At 43.6% G+C, this 17,550-nt stretch overlaps 1 protein-coding gene across 2 annotated transcripts in view; it reads right to left on the bottom strand.

Moving 5' to 3' along the window:
* Positions 1–16,484, bottom strand: part of GABRB3 (gamma-aminobutyric acid type A receptor subunit beta3) — a 226,340-nt gene extending 209,856 nt beyond the window's left edge. Inside the window, exons 1-3 of one of the 2 annotated variants that reach the window (XM_015141717.3) lie at positions 16,405–16,484; positions 15,448–15,539; positions 15,169–15,236 (exon numbers count right to left, since the gene is read on the bottom strand). In XM_015141717.3, the coding sequence (XP_014997203.1) occupies positions 15,169–15,236; positions 15,448–15,539; positions 16,405–16,484 (240 nt within the window). 2 annotated transcript variants of the gene reach the window in all.
* Between the last annotated feature and the right edge of the window lie 1,066 nt (positions 16,485–17,550).

Here is a 17,550-nt window from a genome sequence, read left to right as displayed (position 1 = left end):
CAAGTATTTAAAGAAAGAAAACTCCTGTTTCTTATACCAATTGTACCATTTTTTGCTACTCGTATCCCACCACGGTTCCCTTGCGTCTTTCCATGCCTTCTAGTCTGCTGTGGACTGTGTCAGCTCCCCAGGCCAAGTGCCCAGAAACTCATCCCTTTCTTCATTCCTGCCCTGCAACCACGGCCCAACAGCGTCCCTAGGAGCTGTAATTACTCATTCCTCACACATTCCTTGCCCGGCACGCTCAATTGCTCACTCACTCCTGGGCTCAAATCAAACATTCTCTTCATAAGTTTCTTCAATAACTTTAATGTGGCCTTGAAGACTTAGGAGTGTCACAAGTCAAACTTGCAAAGCTTGAACGGAGGCACTAAAAAAGTGGAAAATCCCAAACTATCATCATTTGGATTTACGTCGCTGGACATTTCATTTAGTTACAAGAGCAGTTGTAACAGAGTTAAGCCGCCTCTTAAAGCTAAAGTATTTAGAAGGAAGGAGACAGTACAAGAACACGCTAATCAACACGGAGCAATCGAACTAAAAAGTCAAGTCATGGCAGAGAATACAAGAGGTCATTATTCAATGATATTATGTATTTTGAAAATTAAAAATGGCAAAGTTCACTGTTTTGCCTCCTTCCAGCTAGTTCCCACTGTTAACCTACAAAATGCAAAGTGCTTTGATCAGCCTAGAATTTAAAAAATCTCTCTCTCTATAGCTCACTTTGCACTAACCTGTTACAGTAAGTGTAAATTAGTTAACAGCACTTCACTGTGAAGCATCAAAACTAGTGTTTTGCCATACATATTCACAAAACCAGTCCCTTACAAGTCCTCTTCTCTACCATCTCAACAGGCTCCACCATCAGTGTAATGGAATTCTAACATGTTTTGTTTTACATTTCAGGGTTTTGTTCTGATGGTTGTTGTTTTCACAGTTTCCTTTATAATGCAAGTGGCCACACAGGAAAAAATCTCCATAGAGGTACAATCTAGACACACTCACGCTTTTGTGGTAATACACAGAAAATGGTTTAATCATATGTAAGTCTGATGTTGAGTCCCTCCTCCAGCTGACTGACAGTTCCTATTAATACAGCAGCATGAGCAGGTTCTGATTTTTCTGTTTGCACACTATTGCATAATCAAATAGAGTCTTGGGCAAAGGGTGGCATATCAGGAAATTAGATGTCAATTAACAGAGGCTTGCTTTCCTGTCAGCCTTTGTTTAACAAATTCCATCTGCTTTCCTCTGAAGGATGTTGGAGAAGAGAATTTTCCTTAATTATTTTAGAAACTCAGAGATGTGATAAAAGGAGAAAAAATACTGAGTCAAACAGACTCATGAGGTATCCAAACTTGGAGAAAGAAACCAGCAGGTAAAGCCATCACTGCTTATCTCCTAAGGAGAGGTAAATGTCATTCAGGCAGGCAGCTGAGAACCAGTGCAGGACAATCTGCCCCATTAATTGACCTTTTCTTCTTAATCTCAACAAACCAACCAAGGCCCACGATCTGTACCCACCCACCAATTCTCAGCGTTGATTCTACCCCAGGTGTGCTAATTAGCTTACATTTGGAACAAAGTGCATTCCCCTTGTAAGCATCTGAACTTTGCAAGAAGCAGCCATACTTTTAAAAGAGAAAAAGAAAAAACGAAAAAAAAACCAACCTTAAGTAACATATGTGACACCACCACTGTAGACAAATTATGTCAAGGTGGTAAATTAGCGTCAATCGCTTATTTACTCTCTTTACATTGTAATTTCCTCCACACAAACACTAAACCCATTACCAACAGGATTTCATCTACAGCAGAAAAACCTAAGTTGAACACTTGGAAATTTTTTGTGGGGGTCGCGGGCTACTTCCAAGTTTGAGACACACTCCACATTCGGATCGATATAATCCCAATCCTGACTGGGTAGTTTCCTAAAACTTAGCAATCTGCACGTCCACCTTTTTCCTATGACAGAATAAAATCAAGCAATTTTCCTGGTCTCTTTGCACGTCTCTGGTATAGGCAGACCGAAGTCTTCATCTCTACACCTGCAGCGGTTTCCTTGCTTGGACTTTATGTATATAAACTTTTTTTATTAATAAGACTAGGAATCAAAAACAGTAGAATATACCAATTTTTTTTTTTCTTTTTTGAGATGGAGTCTCGCTCTGTAGGCCAGGCTGGAGTGCAGCGGCGCAATCTCGGCTCACTGCAACCTCCGCCTCCCAGGTGCCTGTTCAAGCAATTCTCCTGCCTCAGCCTCCTGAGTAGCTAGGATTACAGGCACGTGCCACCATGCCCAGTTAAGTTTTGTATTTTTAGTAGAGACGAGGTTTCACCATGTTGACCAGGCTGGTCTTAAACTCCTGACCTCGTGATCCACCCGCCTCAGCTTCCCAAAGAGCTGGGATTACAGGGGTGAGCCACGGTGCCCAGTCCAAACATTATTTTTTGTAGAGATGCTATAATTGAGGTCCAAGCTTAAAATTATCTGCATGAAACGCTGGCTCCACACCCCACACTGGCCGAGTGCAGCACTGCAGACGATACTGACCACACCCCTGTCCTCTTCCTTTTGGTCTGGATTATGAACTCAAAGAATGTTAAGATTGTTACTAAAACACCACAAAAGATTCAAAAATGGTGCATGAATTAAATGTATGTAAAATGTTCTTAAAAACCTGAATACGGACAATTTGGAACCCAACAACAAAAACTAAGGTATTTCTCTACCGGATGGTTCTTCTTAGTAATAAGGGAAATATTATGCTTTGGATACAAGAGAAACATTTTAAGAGCTCACTGAACGTTTTATTCACAAACTAATAATTCTAAATTCAGACCAAAAAAACTAATGCAGCTATGTTTGAGACCTGAAAATTACTGAACATGGATTCGGATGTTAAATCCCAGCTGTTTATGTACAAAGTACCTGAGGCTCAACACACAGCAAAGAGAACCTGAAAAAGAGTTCCCGGGTTCTACACACACCACGCTTTGACAACACAGTTGCGAGCTGCCAGAGGAGATGGGCTCAGTGCCACTGACCACCACGTGGACAACCAATTAAACCACATACGGTATCAAATGACAAGAAGCTACGGTCTGTGTAAAGCAAATAGAAGGTCCCTCATGTTTCAAACAGCTCACGGACTCCAAGAAACACGGAAATCAGAGCTGCGAGGCAACGCAGAGAGCATCCATTCCATACCCTCATTAGAAAGATGATCAAATTGAGTCTGAACGACTTGCCAGAGTTCACAGGAACCCTTCCTTGGGATCTAAGCATTCTTACACCTCAGATTTTCCACTGCAGAGGGCGAGCTTGAAAGCTAAACCCCCTATGTTCTCTAAAGGCAAATTACCCTGAAGTATAGAAGAAATTGCCTAGACAATTAACATTCCAAACAGTTTATGATAATAAAGTAAAATCTTAAGCCTGGAGAACCATGTTTTATTTAGCATATTTCATATTGCTTCAAACTCTATCTTTATTTTATGATTGAAAAGTGGTTCTCCAGGCATAAGGAGAAAAAGAAGAATGGATAATGGATTGATTGATTGATATAGATATAGATATACATACATAAGCACTGTATTTCCAAAACAAGAATGCTTCTTTTAAAAACCGGTTTTTTCTGATTCTAAATGCCAACACACACACACAAGCAAACAAAAACCCACCACAATCAATTAACATTTTTGAATCTCTTTGGATTTCTGGATCTGCTTTCATTTACTCACCCATGATCACCAGTCTTTTACAATCCCTGAGCCAAGTACAGGTCAGGTCCCAGAGAGGCCTCTGCAGTGGTGGTTAATCAATATTGTCCTCTTATGAAAGTACTGTGCTTCACAGAACAGTCCAGAAAATGCATCTGCCCCCCAGCTACTGTTAGGGACTATTCCTGAACAGGTATACACTCTTCATAGAATTATACAAAATCAGGCCAGGTGCAGTGGCTCACACCTATAATCCTAGCACTTTGGAAGGCCACGGTGGGCGGATCACCAGGTCAGAAGTTCGAGACCAGCCTGGTCAACATAGTGAAACCCCGTCTCTACTAAAAATACAAAAAAAAAGGAGCCAGATGTGGTGGCACGCACTTGTAGACCCAGCTACTTGAGAGACTGAGGCAAGAGAATCACTTGAACCCGGGAGTCGGAGGTTGCAGTGAGCCAAGACCATGCCACTGCACTCCAGCCTGGGTGACAAAGCAAGACTCCATCTCAAAAAATAAAAAAATAAAAAAAGATTCAATATTAGTCATAAGAGAAATTTTAGAGGTGACTTCCTCCAGAGGAGGCCAAATACTTTCATCACTAGAATCTTTCATCCAAACAGAATTTCATTTTATATGGAAATATAACTGACACATAAATTATATACTATACTATATATTCTCATTGTATATAATATAAATTACATGTCACAATATCTGTGTATGTACCAGAATATATTCGGAGATGGAAGGGGGCTCTCCCTAGTGGGATGCAGCGTCAGAGCCCTGCCTGTTTCCCCTGCTGCTACAGCCCCCAGGAGCAATCTCCAGGTATCCAATGCTACAAATCACAGCCATGCCCAATAGCCTCAGGAATCCGTATTTTGTTCTCCAAATTAAGCTACTATTGTTGATGCCTCTTGCACTTTTTCCTCTTCAATACACACCTCTATCCCATTTATTTATTTATTTATTTATTTATTTATTTATTTTGAGACAGGGTCTCTCTCTGTCCCCCAGGCTGGAGTGCAGTGGCACAATCTCAGCTCACTGCAGCCTCTGCCTCCCGGGTTCAAGATTCTTGTGACTCAGCCTCCTGAGCAGCTGGGATTACAGGAGAGAGCAATCACGACCGGCTAATTTTTGTATTTTTAGTAGAAATGGGGTTTTGCCATGTTGGCCAGGCTGATCTTGAACTTCTGAGTTCAGGTGATCCGCCCCCCTTGGCCTCCCAAAGTGCTGGGATTACCAACATAAAACCCCACGCCCAGCCCCCTTTATCATTTATTCTTACTGTACGTACAAGAAAATAAAAAGGCTTAATACATACAAACCTCCCCTCAATATCACAGAGACTGTTATTGTAAAACAAAAAATCTTATTTTTTTCAATCAATTAATTATAACAAGTGCTTTAATCTTCATTTCTGGAAAATATCACTCATCTCTTTGTAAACCGTTATATTATTTGTCAAAATTTTGCCTTCCACGATGTGGGCCTGTCACTAAAAGAGGCTATGTTAATACAGCAACCTTCTCTGCTATCGTCATCAATACGGAAGACCATTCTGATTCAGTCCTTTAGCCCCATATTTCTTAAACTGTGTCCTACCAAAAACTTTGTGAAGAAGTTGCTAATAGGGCCCCTCCATCCCTTCACAAAGAAAAAAAATTCCGGTCAAACATATCTGGAAAACGTTGAACTCTTCACCCCCCATGAAGATTTACAAAATCATTAATGTATTAAAGAACCTGACAATTCCTGCCGCAGAGAAACCTATTTTATGTGTTTGCCATAATTTCCAATATTATTTGAGCAGAAACACTTTGACTACAGGACACACATTAACATTCTACAGGAAGGTGTTCTCTCAGCAACCGTTGTTTTAGTCCACGCCACAAGGAATGACATCTCACAGGGAATTTTGGTGCCCAGGGCCAAATCAAAAGAAAGATTCAGAAACGAAAACTCATTCAACAGCACAATCCAATACACCCTCATACCAATGAGTTACCCGAAGAATGTTTAACAGCCTCAACAAAGAACATCGCACAATCAACCCAGGTCTTCAGACAGGTATCCCCGCCCTCTTCCTAGCATGCAGACTGCCTTGAAGAGGCAAGACATTTTGCAGGCCCTGCCCTAATTGTGAACTCAGCGCCTTCAGCGTATACCAATGGTGAGAAATTATGCTTAGAGGGCACCTGGCAGTAACTCCAGCGCCTCCCAAGGGTTCTTGGCCCACAGCTTTGGAACCACTGGTCTGGGCCATAGGGATGGCCCTGTTTTCCATAACTCGGATATTTTTTCTGGGACAAGTTCACAGGGATCTTCATGTTTAAAGTTACAGTTAATTTTATGGGCTAAGCACCCAAAAAAGAGAATCTCTGCAATAAAACAGTTCAAAGATACACCTTTACTGCAAGGGCCACTGACTCCAAGAATTCACTCAACAAATATTTACCAAGCATATCCTACATGGCAAGAACTGTGCTCTGTGGCCATTCTAGTATATTTTTGACCTGATATGTGGACTTATCTCTCACATAGAGCATTACAGTCCGCATAATTGGCAAAAATTAATACTATTACAATAAATTATCCAAATTGGCTTTGTTCCTTCACAACCATTCTGGGTCTGCATAGATAACGCACACACACATACCATGGAATAATGGATGACCCAGAAAATTTGTTCCTTCTACTCATTAAAATTAATTATTGTAAAGTCTTATTCAAAACAATAAAATTTAAAAGAACAGTGATGTGATGTTGAGTTAACTGACAAATATTTTACACATACATAGCAAACAGTCAGGGTTATATCATTTTAGACTAGCAGATTTTGTAATCTTTAAAGTTAATACAAAATAACATAAAACAAACGGGCCAGGCACAGTGGCTCACATCTGTCATCCCAGCACTTTGGGAGGCTGAGGCGGGTGGATCACCTGAGGTCAGGAGTTCAAGACCAGCCTGGCCAACATGGTGAAACCCTGTCTCTACTAAAAATAAAAATTAAAACATTAGCCCGGCGTGGTGGCATGTTCCTGTAATCCCAGCTACTCGAGAGGCTGAGGCAGGAGAATCGCTTGAACCCAGGAGGCGGTGGTTGCAGTGAGCTGAGATCACACCATTGCATGCCAGCCTATTTCCTCACCTAAAAAATGGAAATGAGGTTAACACCTCTATTACCTACCTCACCAGCTGATGGATCAAATTTGATAATCAAATGTGACATAATACCTGAAGCATTTTATAAAGAGGGAAACTCAGTCTTTTTATATATATATATATATATATATATACACACACCGGGCTCATGCCTGTAATCCCAGCGCTTTGGGAGGCCGACGCAGGCAGATCATGAGGTCAGGAATTCAAGACCAGCCTGGCCAACATAGTGAAACCCTATCTCTACTAAAAATACAAAAAATTAGCCGGGCGTGGTGGCAGTTGCCTGTAATCCCAGCTACTTGGGAGGCTGAGGCAGGAGAATCGCTTGAACCAGGAGGCAGAGGATGCAGTGAGCTGAGATCGCACCATTGCACTCCAGCCTGGGCGACAGTGAGAGACTTGGTCTCAAAAAAAAAAAAAAAAAAAAAAAAAATATATATATATATATATATATATAGTGTCATGAATCATGGCATGTGGATTCAGCAGTTACATAAAAGGGATTCTTTTATTGTAGAACTGGGGTAAAACATGATGATGATGTAATCAATAAAATTCATATCCTCTTTTAAAAACAAATTAGGACACTTAAAGAACTGTGATGTTCTCAGATCTTAATCTTATTCTTATTTATGTGAAATGTTAGTACCACACATGCCAAAGTTTTTGATATCTGTAGTAAATGCTTCTGTGTGATGTTTAAATTCAGTGGAAAATTGCAAAAAGAGATACATTAGTTAATGTTTACACATGGCTTCTAATTCTGGATGTGGTCTCCTGACTACAAAGGAATGAGGGGCAATCTACATTTCAAGCTACAGAGATTAAGAGACTCACTCTCTGTCTTGATTGAATGGCACTGAGCGCATCGCCAAGAGATGAGAACTATCTTAGTCCTCTTCTTCCAAATTTTGCAGCTAGACAATCCTCTTAATGGCTGGCATAAATGGCCCAGAAGTAAGTTGCACCGGAAACTTGCAAACAAATGAAAACCACTTCTGCTCCACTGCACTGCTGAGTGGTCAGGGGGAAGGGAAGACAAAGCCCAAAGAATCCCTGTCTAAAAAGAACGTCAAAACTTCCCTATAATATATGAAAGCTCCACCCTCATATACTTTATAACGAGACACAAAACTTTCAGTGCACAAAGGCACCTGTGTTGGTGCTTAGAATATCCTCACCAGTGCTTACATAGGCTAAATTTTGAGAGAACACTGCAATCCTTTACTCTTCTTTCTGCTCTGAAATCAGCATAAAAGTTCCCCCAGTGAAAGGGGTACCTACCAACTACAGAATACTTGACAGACTTTGTGATCTTTGGTCGGTGGTATTATAATTGGTGCAATCACACAAATTATGGTTGAATTATGTCCTCTAAGGTAAACGCTGTATACATCACATTTAGCCTGCGAGATTCTTCCTGTCCTGAGCCCAAATTCCAAGATATAAAAGTATTTCATTGGAAATTGACTATCATTTTCTTCATGCACATATGTATTTATTCATTTGTTTATTCTTCATTCATATATTCCTTTCCACAAATATTGAAAAGGTACCTATCAGATACTGGATCCTATGCAAAGAACAGCTCATAGAAACAGCCCTGCCTCACGGAGTGTATGGTCTAATGGAGAGAGATGGAGGAGAAAGACTAAGCAAACAAACACACCAAAAGAATATTTAACACTATAATAAGCGTTGCAGGAAAGAATAAGTTTTCACAGAAATGCAGAATGGGAAATGTCTAATTTAGACAGCAGTGAAGGTCATGGAAGAAGATAAAGTCCCATGAGCCCCTAATGGAACATCTTTTGTTGTCCTGTAGCATGAGGAGGTAGAAAGACCAAAGGAGCAGAACCAGGTCCCAGCTTTGCCGTGAAGTAAGAGTGAGAAAGTCGGTGCTATTTCTGAACCTATTTCCTCACCTAAAAAACGGAAATGAGGTTAACACCTCTATTACCTACCTCACCAGCTGATGGATCAAATTTGATAATCAAATGTGACATAATACCTGAAGCATTTTATAAACTGCAGAATGGTGTAAAACTGTTAGTTACCAACTCCCTATGTCACACCTCAACATGAATGACTAAAGATTTTCAAATGTTTGATAGGCTTCATTTATTTATTCCAAATGTCTGATATAAATAAATGCAATCATCAGCATGCATAAGACACAGACCCCTATGAGAAAGAAAGCTTCAGCTACCCATAGAATAAAAAGAACAGCTGTCACCCATATTAGATTGTGGAAAGTCAGTTGATGAATTCAGATGGCTTTCCTTGTGAAAATTAAGAAGCCTGCAGTCCCAAACATGAGTCCTTCTTTCCAAGAGATGTGACATCCTAGGAGAACTCTACACCTCCTATTGACACTTCTCCATTTCTTTTGTTCCTGCATGCATTTCATTAAAAGAACACTGCCCTCCTCATTAACATCTATTCCATTCTTCATTTAAACGAAGACCAAATCTACAAGATACCCTCATTTGGCAAGTAGCCCAAGAAGCAACAGCTATCTTTTTGAACTCATTTTATTTACCATTATCCAAGGAAATATAAGTAGAATATTTTATCTTTGGAAAAACCAAATGTTGGAGTCAAAGACAGACACCAGTTGTAATTTGGCAACTGCAACTCAATTACCTACCAGACGTAATTCTTTAACTACACGTAAATAAGCAGATTTGCCCCATCACTTCAAACTAAAGACAACATACCATAAGATCCTAGAGCCCAGCACAGGCTCAAGCAAGAGGTCATCCGTAACAGGACGATGCATGTAAGATCCATTTATTCAAAGAGATGTAATATAAGTTTTACAATCCCCCTGAGAGGAAAGGCAAAAAGCATTCTCTTTTTGCTCTCTATGCTACACGTTTTAATATTAAACACAAGCCTCTCTTACTAAAGAGCATATTATGTCAGGTATTATTGTCATCCATCTCTGAAGTTCATTATATGCTTTCTTATCAGTGCCCCAGCATTGATGTATGATCATAACTTATGCATGAAACATACTGTCAGTGAAAAGTAATGTGCTCAATAAACACCCTCGCCTCCCAAATGGAGCAACCTAGAGCCACGCACAGACACACACCCTGGACCTTACCCCTGAAGTGCCTTCCATGTAAGCAGTTTTCCAACCCCAACTGGGTCAGGGAAACAGTCTTCCTTTCTGCTGAGTCATCCCCCAGCGTGCTCCGTAATAAGAGCATTAGCGCATTTCCTACCTTTAAACTGCTAATAGCAATAGCAATTCATATGCAAACTCTGAAAATGGCCCAGGCCTCTCCAGAAGCAAGGAGTAAAGGACAGCCTGCTAACACGTGACAGTGTGGGTGTCCTCACTGAGCTTTTCTCTGTAGACCTCAGCCCTTATGATATCACTTTGGTATCAATTGTGTCCCCACACAATGGGCATCTGGAAACCTCCGACTGAATTCCTGAGGATTAAGTGACTTGCCTGAGGCTAGATGGTCCCATGGACTTGGAAACAGAACCCCTAGCTCCCAATGCAATAAGGCTCTTGTTAAACACACTACATGGACCCCTGGGATTCAGCTCCTCCTGCCTGAGAACCTGGCCAGGGACTGGACATGCTGTGTTCTCATTCAGCACTCTCTGATGGCAAAGCAGCTTCTAGACCCTGAAATGGGGGGAAGGAGACTGAGTAACATAAATTTGGACAAAAGATGTCTAAAAGCTGCATTTTCCAAACCTCTAATCCTAGCTCACTCTAGCCTGAATCTGCCTCTCCTCTTTGCCTCTCTTCTAAAAAGAAGAAAGAAAAACATAAAATAATAGTGCAAATGTGTATGTGTGTGTGTCATTTTTGTACACAGGTCAGACTTTATCCGTTTAGTAGTGATATAGCTCCAAAGCTGCTTCTTGAAATGTGCTAAAATTATGTTCATATGCACCACACTTATTTCACACCTAGACATTAACAAATCGATTTTGAGAAGAAAATGCAACAAGTGAGAAATGAACACAAAACAGCTAGCATAATGAATGCGTATGTCTCATAACTAAAAATACACATTATAGGTTACCCAAAAGGAACTCTAATTTAAAAAAAATAATAATTTTTTATATGCACGAAATGAGAAAAAAAGTCCTGTAGTTACACTTTCATTAAGATTGAGTTAATTTTAATGGATTAGTTAAGGATGAAGTGATAACAAAGTGGAAGTTAAATTACAGGAATTATCACTATCGCTAGAGTCTGAATCTAGTTTTATGTTCCTAATACCACATAGTTAATGAAGTAAAAAGTAAGTACATGTGACTTCTCCAAATTAACAGATCAAAATAATGGCTCATTTTAATAAGTTTTTTAAAACTCTTATTTTAAAACACTGTGTTTAAATTTAAAATCCCTAATTGTTTTATTTTTCAATATTTTATGTTTCCTATACTTGCAATAATTTTTCCCATTTGTTGATCTCTTCATCTATCTACTCAACACATTTATTGTTCACTAGAACCACGGGTAAGCACCAAAATGATAACACACACAGTAATTTTCAGCAGACAGTGTTCTTGGACATACGCAATCTCACTTAAAGAAATATACAGACTAAATCTCAATAATTATCTAGCCATGCATAATTTTTTATAGATTACCTAAAATTTTAAACAGGGGCTAAGAGAAACAAGAGAGAAGTTACATAAAGCAAAATGTTCTTTGATGAGTATCAGGTCAGCTAATTAAAAAAAAAAAAGAGTGTATGAAAAGAAACATTAAAAGATTTAGGAAAAAATGGAAATGTAGAACTCCACTATCCATGAAGCAAGTTATGGCAAAACCAATGCTAAATATTAAAACACTCAAATCCTTTCCTAGATTGTTTCCACAAAACACCAAAATGAATGATGAGATATGCATTTACATGCATAACTAATCTATGCATGTGTTTATTTGAGGTCGGAGACATTTTTTGGAGGCATCATCGACACACGTTACCAGTAGATAAGGACTGGAATCTACAATTGTTTAAAGCAAAAAGCAACAACAGCATCATTCTTGAGTAGTATCTGTTATTGTTCTCCGCAATGACCCTAAAAAACTCATGAACAAATGCATACACATCTCTCCCCATTTTCAGATATACGTGTTTTTCAAAGTCTTTGTTTTGAACTTTGGTGAATTTGTATTTATTTCACTAAATACACGTTTTCAAAAATATATCTATCAAAACCTGAGGGGAAATTTTCAAGAAAGAATCTTCCAAGATCATTTATCCCTCATTGATTCTACCTCACTATCTCTAATCCTCTACTAAATTAACATTTTGGCCAAAATAATCATCTTATGCCACAATTCAAATCATGTCAGTTACCTGCTTTAAAACCTTTATCATTTATAGGCTCCTTATTTCCTGAAATTATCATGTGAAGTCCTTGGCCTCTGGCAGAACGGTCTAGGTGCACAGCGGTTTGTCTTGCTTTTCCAACTTCGTCTCTCCAATCTCCCCTTCTAAATCTCTGATCCTGTTCATCTATCCATTCAGAACTCTGTCATTTTCTTTCCTAACCCAGAATATCCTCCTTCAAGTAAACCAGTCAGAATTCTATTCATATCCCTCACATAATTTAAATATAATTTATTTCATGAAAGTTTCCACATCAAATACCTCCCTTCTCCCAGCCAGCTTCTCTCGTCCCTCCTCCTCCCTCCCTCTCTCTTCTGTGTGCCTGTCACTTGTTCCTCTAATGGGCCTTGCCACATTCTACCTGTGAACAACCGTTTGTCGTATCTGCTCTAAGAGTGACAACACACTTAAAGTGAGACCATTTCTTACTTAGTTTCATAACTTACCACACTTAGTTTTGTGTGACCAGTAAGGTGATTAATAAAGCTCATTAATAGATTTTACTGTTTTCAAACAACATAACTGAGTGGCAGCTCTAATCCTATGCTCATATATTTTCTGTTCTTTCCCTCTAAAACATGAGTCCCTAAATGATATTTAACCATTGCTCTATTTGAGGTTTCTTTAGGAACAGGTGAAATACCATAATTATCATGCACAAATATTTTAAGGAAAATCAGATTTTTCTAGAGCATGATGTGACCAATCTGCTTGTGGGAGGAAGATATTTTCAATGGCTGACATTCACATCTACCCAACAGCCTTCAGTCTCCAATTCTACTCATCCTCAATATTTGTTTACAATAAGTATGTGTTTACAGAGCCAGAAAAATTACTGTCCTAAGAATGCAAAAAAAAAAAAAATGCATACAAGTATATTTTGGCATGCTATATATACCTATTGGCTATGGAATATACACTTAAAGATTGTTCAGTACAATGGCCTGTATCTTCCATTTGTCTTTCTGTTACTGGGTTTGGAGAAAACTGAGACACTTCAAGTCACAGACTACGAATTAGACAAACATTGATGAAGTTTTTAAAGCTATCAACTAACAGCATGATGCCAGAACAACTGGAAAACTAAGTTTAAAAAATAACTCAAACAAATATGTGATGGTGTGCAACAGCACACTCTCCTCACTCCCCAAATTATTTTACTAATGTGTAGAGCTCTTGAAGGGCAAAATCAATACATTTTCTCTTCCACCTGCCATCCTCCGATACAATGGTTTTTGACATAATAATCCACTAAATAATCAATTAACTTCTGTACTAAATTGTCTTCTCTAGAGAATGTGAAGTCCCCAGTTGAGAAAATCACAGATCACAGAGTGTGGATCTTAAATGTATTAACTTGTTTCCTTAAAAGCACAAAACAAACACATTGAGTAAAATCACTTTTATAGTATTACATAAAAAGTAAAATACACATGTTAATTTTTATTGTAAGGTAATTTATGACTCACATTCCTTCTGTGTTTCTTGCTAATTACTGATATAATATTTGACTTACAAATGTCCTAAGTGATACACTTTGAAAAAAGGTACATTTTTAAATACATATGGTAAATTTAAAAGCTTTAGATTAAGAGTGAAAAATTAATGACAACACCTTGGCGTGGTTAAGTTTCTTCCTACAAGATCCTTAGTGGTAGGTATTTTAAAAGTACCTCACTAACATCTATTTTTAAAAATAGTTTTACTTTGTGTATGTGACTTACTGAAAAATTTCTCAAAATATTGTCCACAAAATACCCGCTTCAAAATATTTGAAGAAGCAGTTTTAAATGCAGAGACCCCAAGACTCCAGCCTACCTTGATCAGAGTCCCTTGGAGTGAGGAACTAACAAGCATGCATTTAAAGCAAGTTTGCCCACGTGATTCCGACGCACACCAGAGTTAAGAAGCCTACGGAGTGGATCTAAAACCACGTCTCACTGTAGTCTCAACGTCGTATGTCCGAAAGAAAAGTTGCAAACGATTCCTTCCAAAACATATATATATGTTGTTTATAAATGCTCCTTCTAGAGCGTCCCTCAGCAGAAAACTAAACTAGTTTTCAAATCCCAGGGCGTTTCAGCTCAATTAACAAATGAAAGAGCCATCCTTCTCCCGATTCCCCGGCGTCCTAACGGGCTCCTGGCAAAAGCCCGCTTCGCACCTCGGGGCACTGACCTCCGCTTCCCACAGTCAGAATACTGAATCCAGTCTGCATCCACAGAAGACCGAAGGGACCCCGGCTCACCGGCCTCCCACCCTCCCGGCAGAGCGGCTCCTCCGAGCCCAGGCGCGGCCTCCTGCTCTCCCAAGCAGCGGCAGCCGGTCAGCACCTCGGACAGAGACTGGCGGGGCCGGGCCCGGGTCAGCCGGTCCAGGAGGCGGCCTGGGAGGAACCGCAGAGACCACCCCTGGAACGCACAGACCCCCGTCTTCGTTCCCGTTTCCTGCAGCCAGCACCTCTTTCCAAACGACAACAAAGGAAACCTTAACTATCTTACCTAGAACACGGGAGCCACCCCCACATCTCGCCTCTCCCGGTTCCACAGCGCCTGTTGCTAGGGAGGCGAGACGGCGCTCGGGAAGCCCCGGGACCAGGCGGCAGAGCGCTGGCGGAGCTGCAGCGGCAGACGGGAGCGCCAGGCCGGCCGGACCCCTCCGCAGGAAGGCTGCGCCCTCGCGGCTCCGAAGCCAGCCAGGCCCCCGAGCGCCCCGGGCGGGTGCAGGGAGCCGGGCAAGCGAGGGGCCGGCGCCGGGGAGCGCGGCTCCCTCTGCGGGCGGGGGAAACTCGGCCCCGGCCGAAGAGGCCTCCGGCCCAGCCCTGTGGACGCCTGTGATCCCAGACAGCGGGCCGGGGGCGCGGGGACCGCCCTGGGAGGGCGGGCACTCACCATGTTGACTTCGGAAACCATGTCGATGCTGGCGATGTCAATGTTCATCCCCACGCAGACCGGGGGACCTGCGGGAAGCGCAGGACACGGCGATCAGCCCAGCTCCGACGCGGGGCGCGGGCGGTTCTGAGGACTGGGGGCTACCCCAGGAGGGGCGCGGGCAAAGGGCCCCCACCCCCACCCGCCGCGGCTCCGCGGCTGCGGCCCCCGCCTCCCTCCGCCCAGGCCGCCGCCGCCGTGGGTCGCGCTTCCCGCAGCGGCCGCGCGCAGCCCACTTACCCCCGAAGTCGGGTCTCAGGCGAATGTCGTAGCCTTTCAACAGCTTGTCCACCGTCTCCTTCACAAAGGACATGTTCCCGGGATCGTTCACACTGGGGGAGGGGCGGGGGGCACACAGAGCGGGTCAGGGGGGGCTCAGCCGCCCGCGCCCCGCGCACCCCGCGCCCTGCCCGCCCGCCGGCCCACCCGCCGACCCTACCTCTGGGCGCAGCACACCACAGCCACCAGCACCGGGGCCGAGAAGATGCCGAAAAGCCTCCCTCCCGCAAGGCCCCACATCCCTCCGCCGCGCCCCGGCACGGGGGAGGGGGCGCCCCGCCGCCGTCGCGACCCGCAGCCGGGGCTGCTCCTGCTGCTGCCGCCGCCGCCGCCGCCGCGCTGGCCCGGAGCGGAGGAGGGCGGAGGGGGAGGAGAGGAGGGGGAGGAGCGGGCGCTGGGAGGGGAGGGAGGAGCGGGGAGGAGAGCGGAGCGCGCGCGGGCGCGGGGCGGGGGAGGAGACCGGAGAGTCGGAGGCGGAGCCGGCGCGCCGCGCACCCTGCCCTCCCCCTCGCTCGCCGCGGCCCGAGGCCGGGGCCCTGGGCGCTCCCTCCCGCCTCGGCGGCCGCCGCACGGGACTCGGAGCTCCGGGACCGCGGAGTGCGGGGGCGGCCCGGGCCGGACGCTGCGAGCGGAGCCGCGGCTGCGCGGAGTCGGGCGGGGCTGGGGGTCGGCCACGGAGCCGGCTGCTCTGGGCTCTCGGCGGCCGGGCGAGTGCGGGGACTGTCCGCAGCCTCGACGCGGGCATAAGCGGCGGCGGAAACGCTGCCCGCCTACCCCAGCCCCCGAAGTGGGCCCCGCACGACGACCACCGCCCGCTGCGGCGCAGCCCCGGAGCCCCCGGGCCGCGCCTCTGCCCGCCGGACTGCGTGCTGCCGCCTCCCGACGGTGCCTGCAGACGCCGGGAAGCCCCCGCCTCACCTGCGGGGCTCAGAGCCTCGGGTCCCCAGGGTCCAGGAGAGCCAGATGGGCAGCAGGAGCGCCAGGAGCCCGGAGCACATGGCGCCGTTCCTTCGGCCTAACCTGCTGGGATCCGCTCTCCCCCACCGTCTCCGAGCATCCAAGCGGCGACGCGGGGATCCCCGCCCCTACCCCCACCCTCAGGCTTTCCCGCCTGACCCGTCTTCCAGCCCCTGGCGTGGCGGCCCGATTCTTCATTTATAAAATTGGACCATTTTTTTAAAAGCTGCTCCTTAAACTGCACCTCTTACCCTCACTCCTGAACATTTCTTAGGCGCACTGAGCGCTTTCTGCTCACATGTACACATATGTAATGGATGGTTAAGAGAGGCCTGAATATGTGTTTTGTTATCAGCAAACTAGATCCCAGCCAGACTTGGAGACTGGATTGTCATTCCAGGGATGGTAAAATGTCTGCCTCTTTTGGTGCCGCCCAGAGCTATCCGTGATCCTTAATATAAGGCAAGGATCCTTGCTTCCCTGTGACAGGCCTCCTTCGGCTGTCATTAGAAGGCCACTGGCGCAAGGACCCTGGTGTACCAGTGCACAGCGGGTGCACCCCGCCTCTGGACCACCACCACACACCTAAAGGGCCACTCACCCACAGCCACAGGTTTTATATTTTAGTGAATGATCCCCAATAAAGTTTCTCTGTACCTCGGATTTCTAATATTGAAAAAGATGGTTACACAATCCTACTTGTAGCCAACTAACAAAACCTACACATCAAACTCGTTTTTGTGTTCTGTAGACCTCTTCAAATTATTCCAGGACTTAATGGTTAATAATAGGTAACTACTTTATTGACTCTTTTTTTTTCTATGAAACTTAAACTTTTCTTTAACATCGTTGAGACTTTATATTAGTAAATATCTAAATCTAGATCCTAAATCTCACGTTGGCATGTTTCTGTGCATTAATTTTAAATATCACTGCCTTTTCTAAAAATCAGCTATTTTATTTTTGGAACAGAAAATGTGACCGCAGTACCTGGAAGATTCAGAGATAAATATAGCTCCCTAATTATTTTCTGGAAAAGTCTATTCACCACTGCTTTGCATTCAATGTCCTGTTAATGCACAATGGAATTATATGGAAAATTGTATC

The sequence above is a fragment of the Macaca mulatta genome, chromosome 7 (assembly GCF_049350105.2).
Source record: "Macaca mulatta isolate MMU2019108-1 chromosome 7, T2T-MMU8v2.0, whole genome shotgun sequence".
NCBI lineage: Eukaryota > Metazoa > Chordata > Mammalia > Primates > Cercopithecidae > Macaca > Macaca mulatta.
Note: the sequence above shows the minus strand (reverse complement) of the source record. Positions and strands in the feature narration are given on the sequence as shown.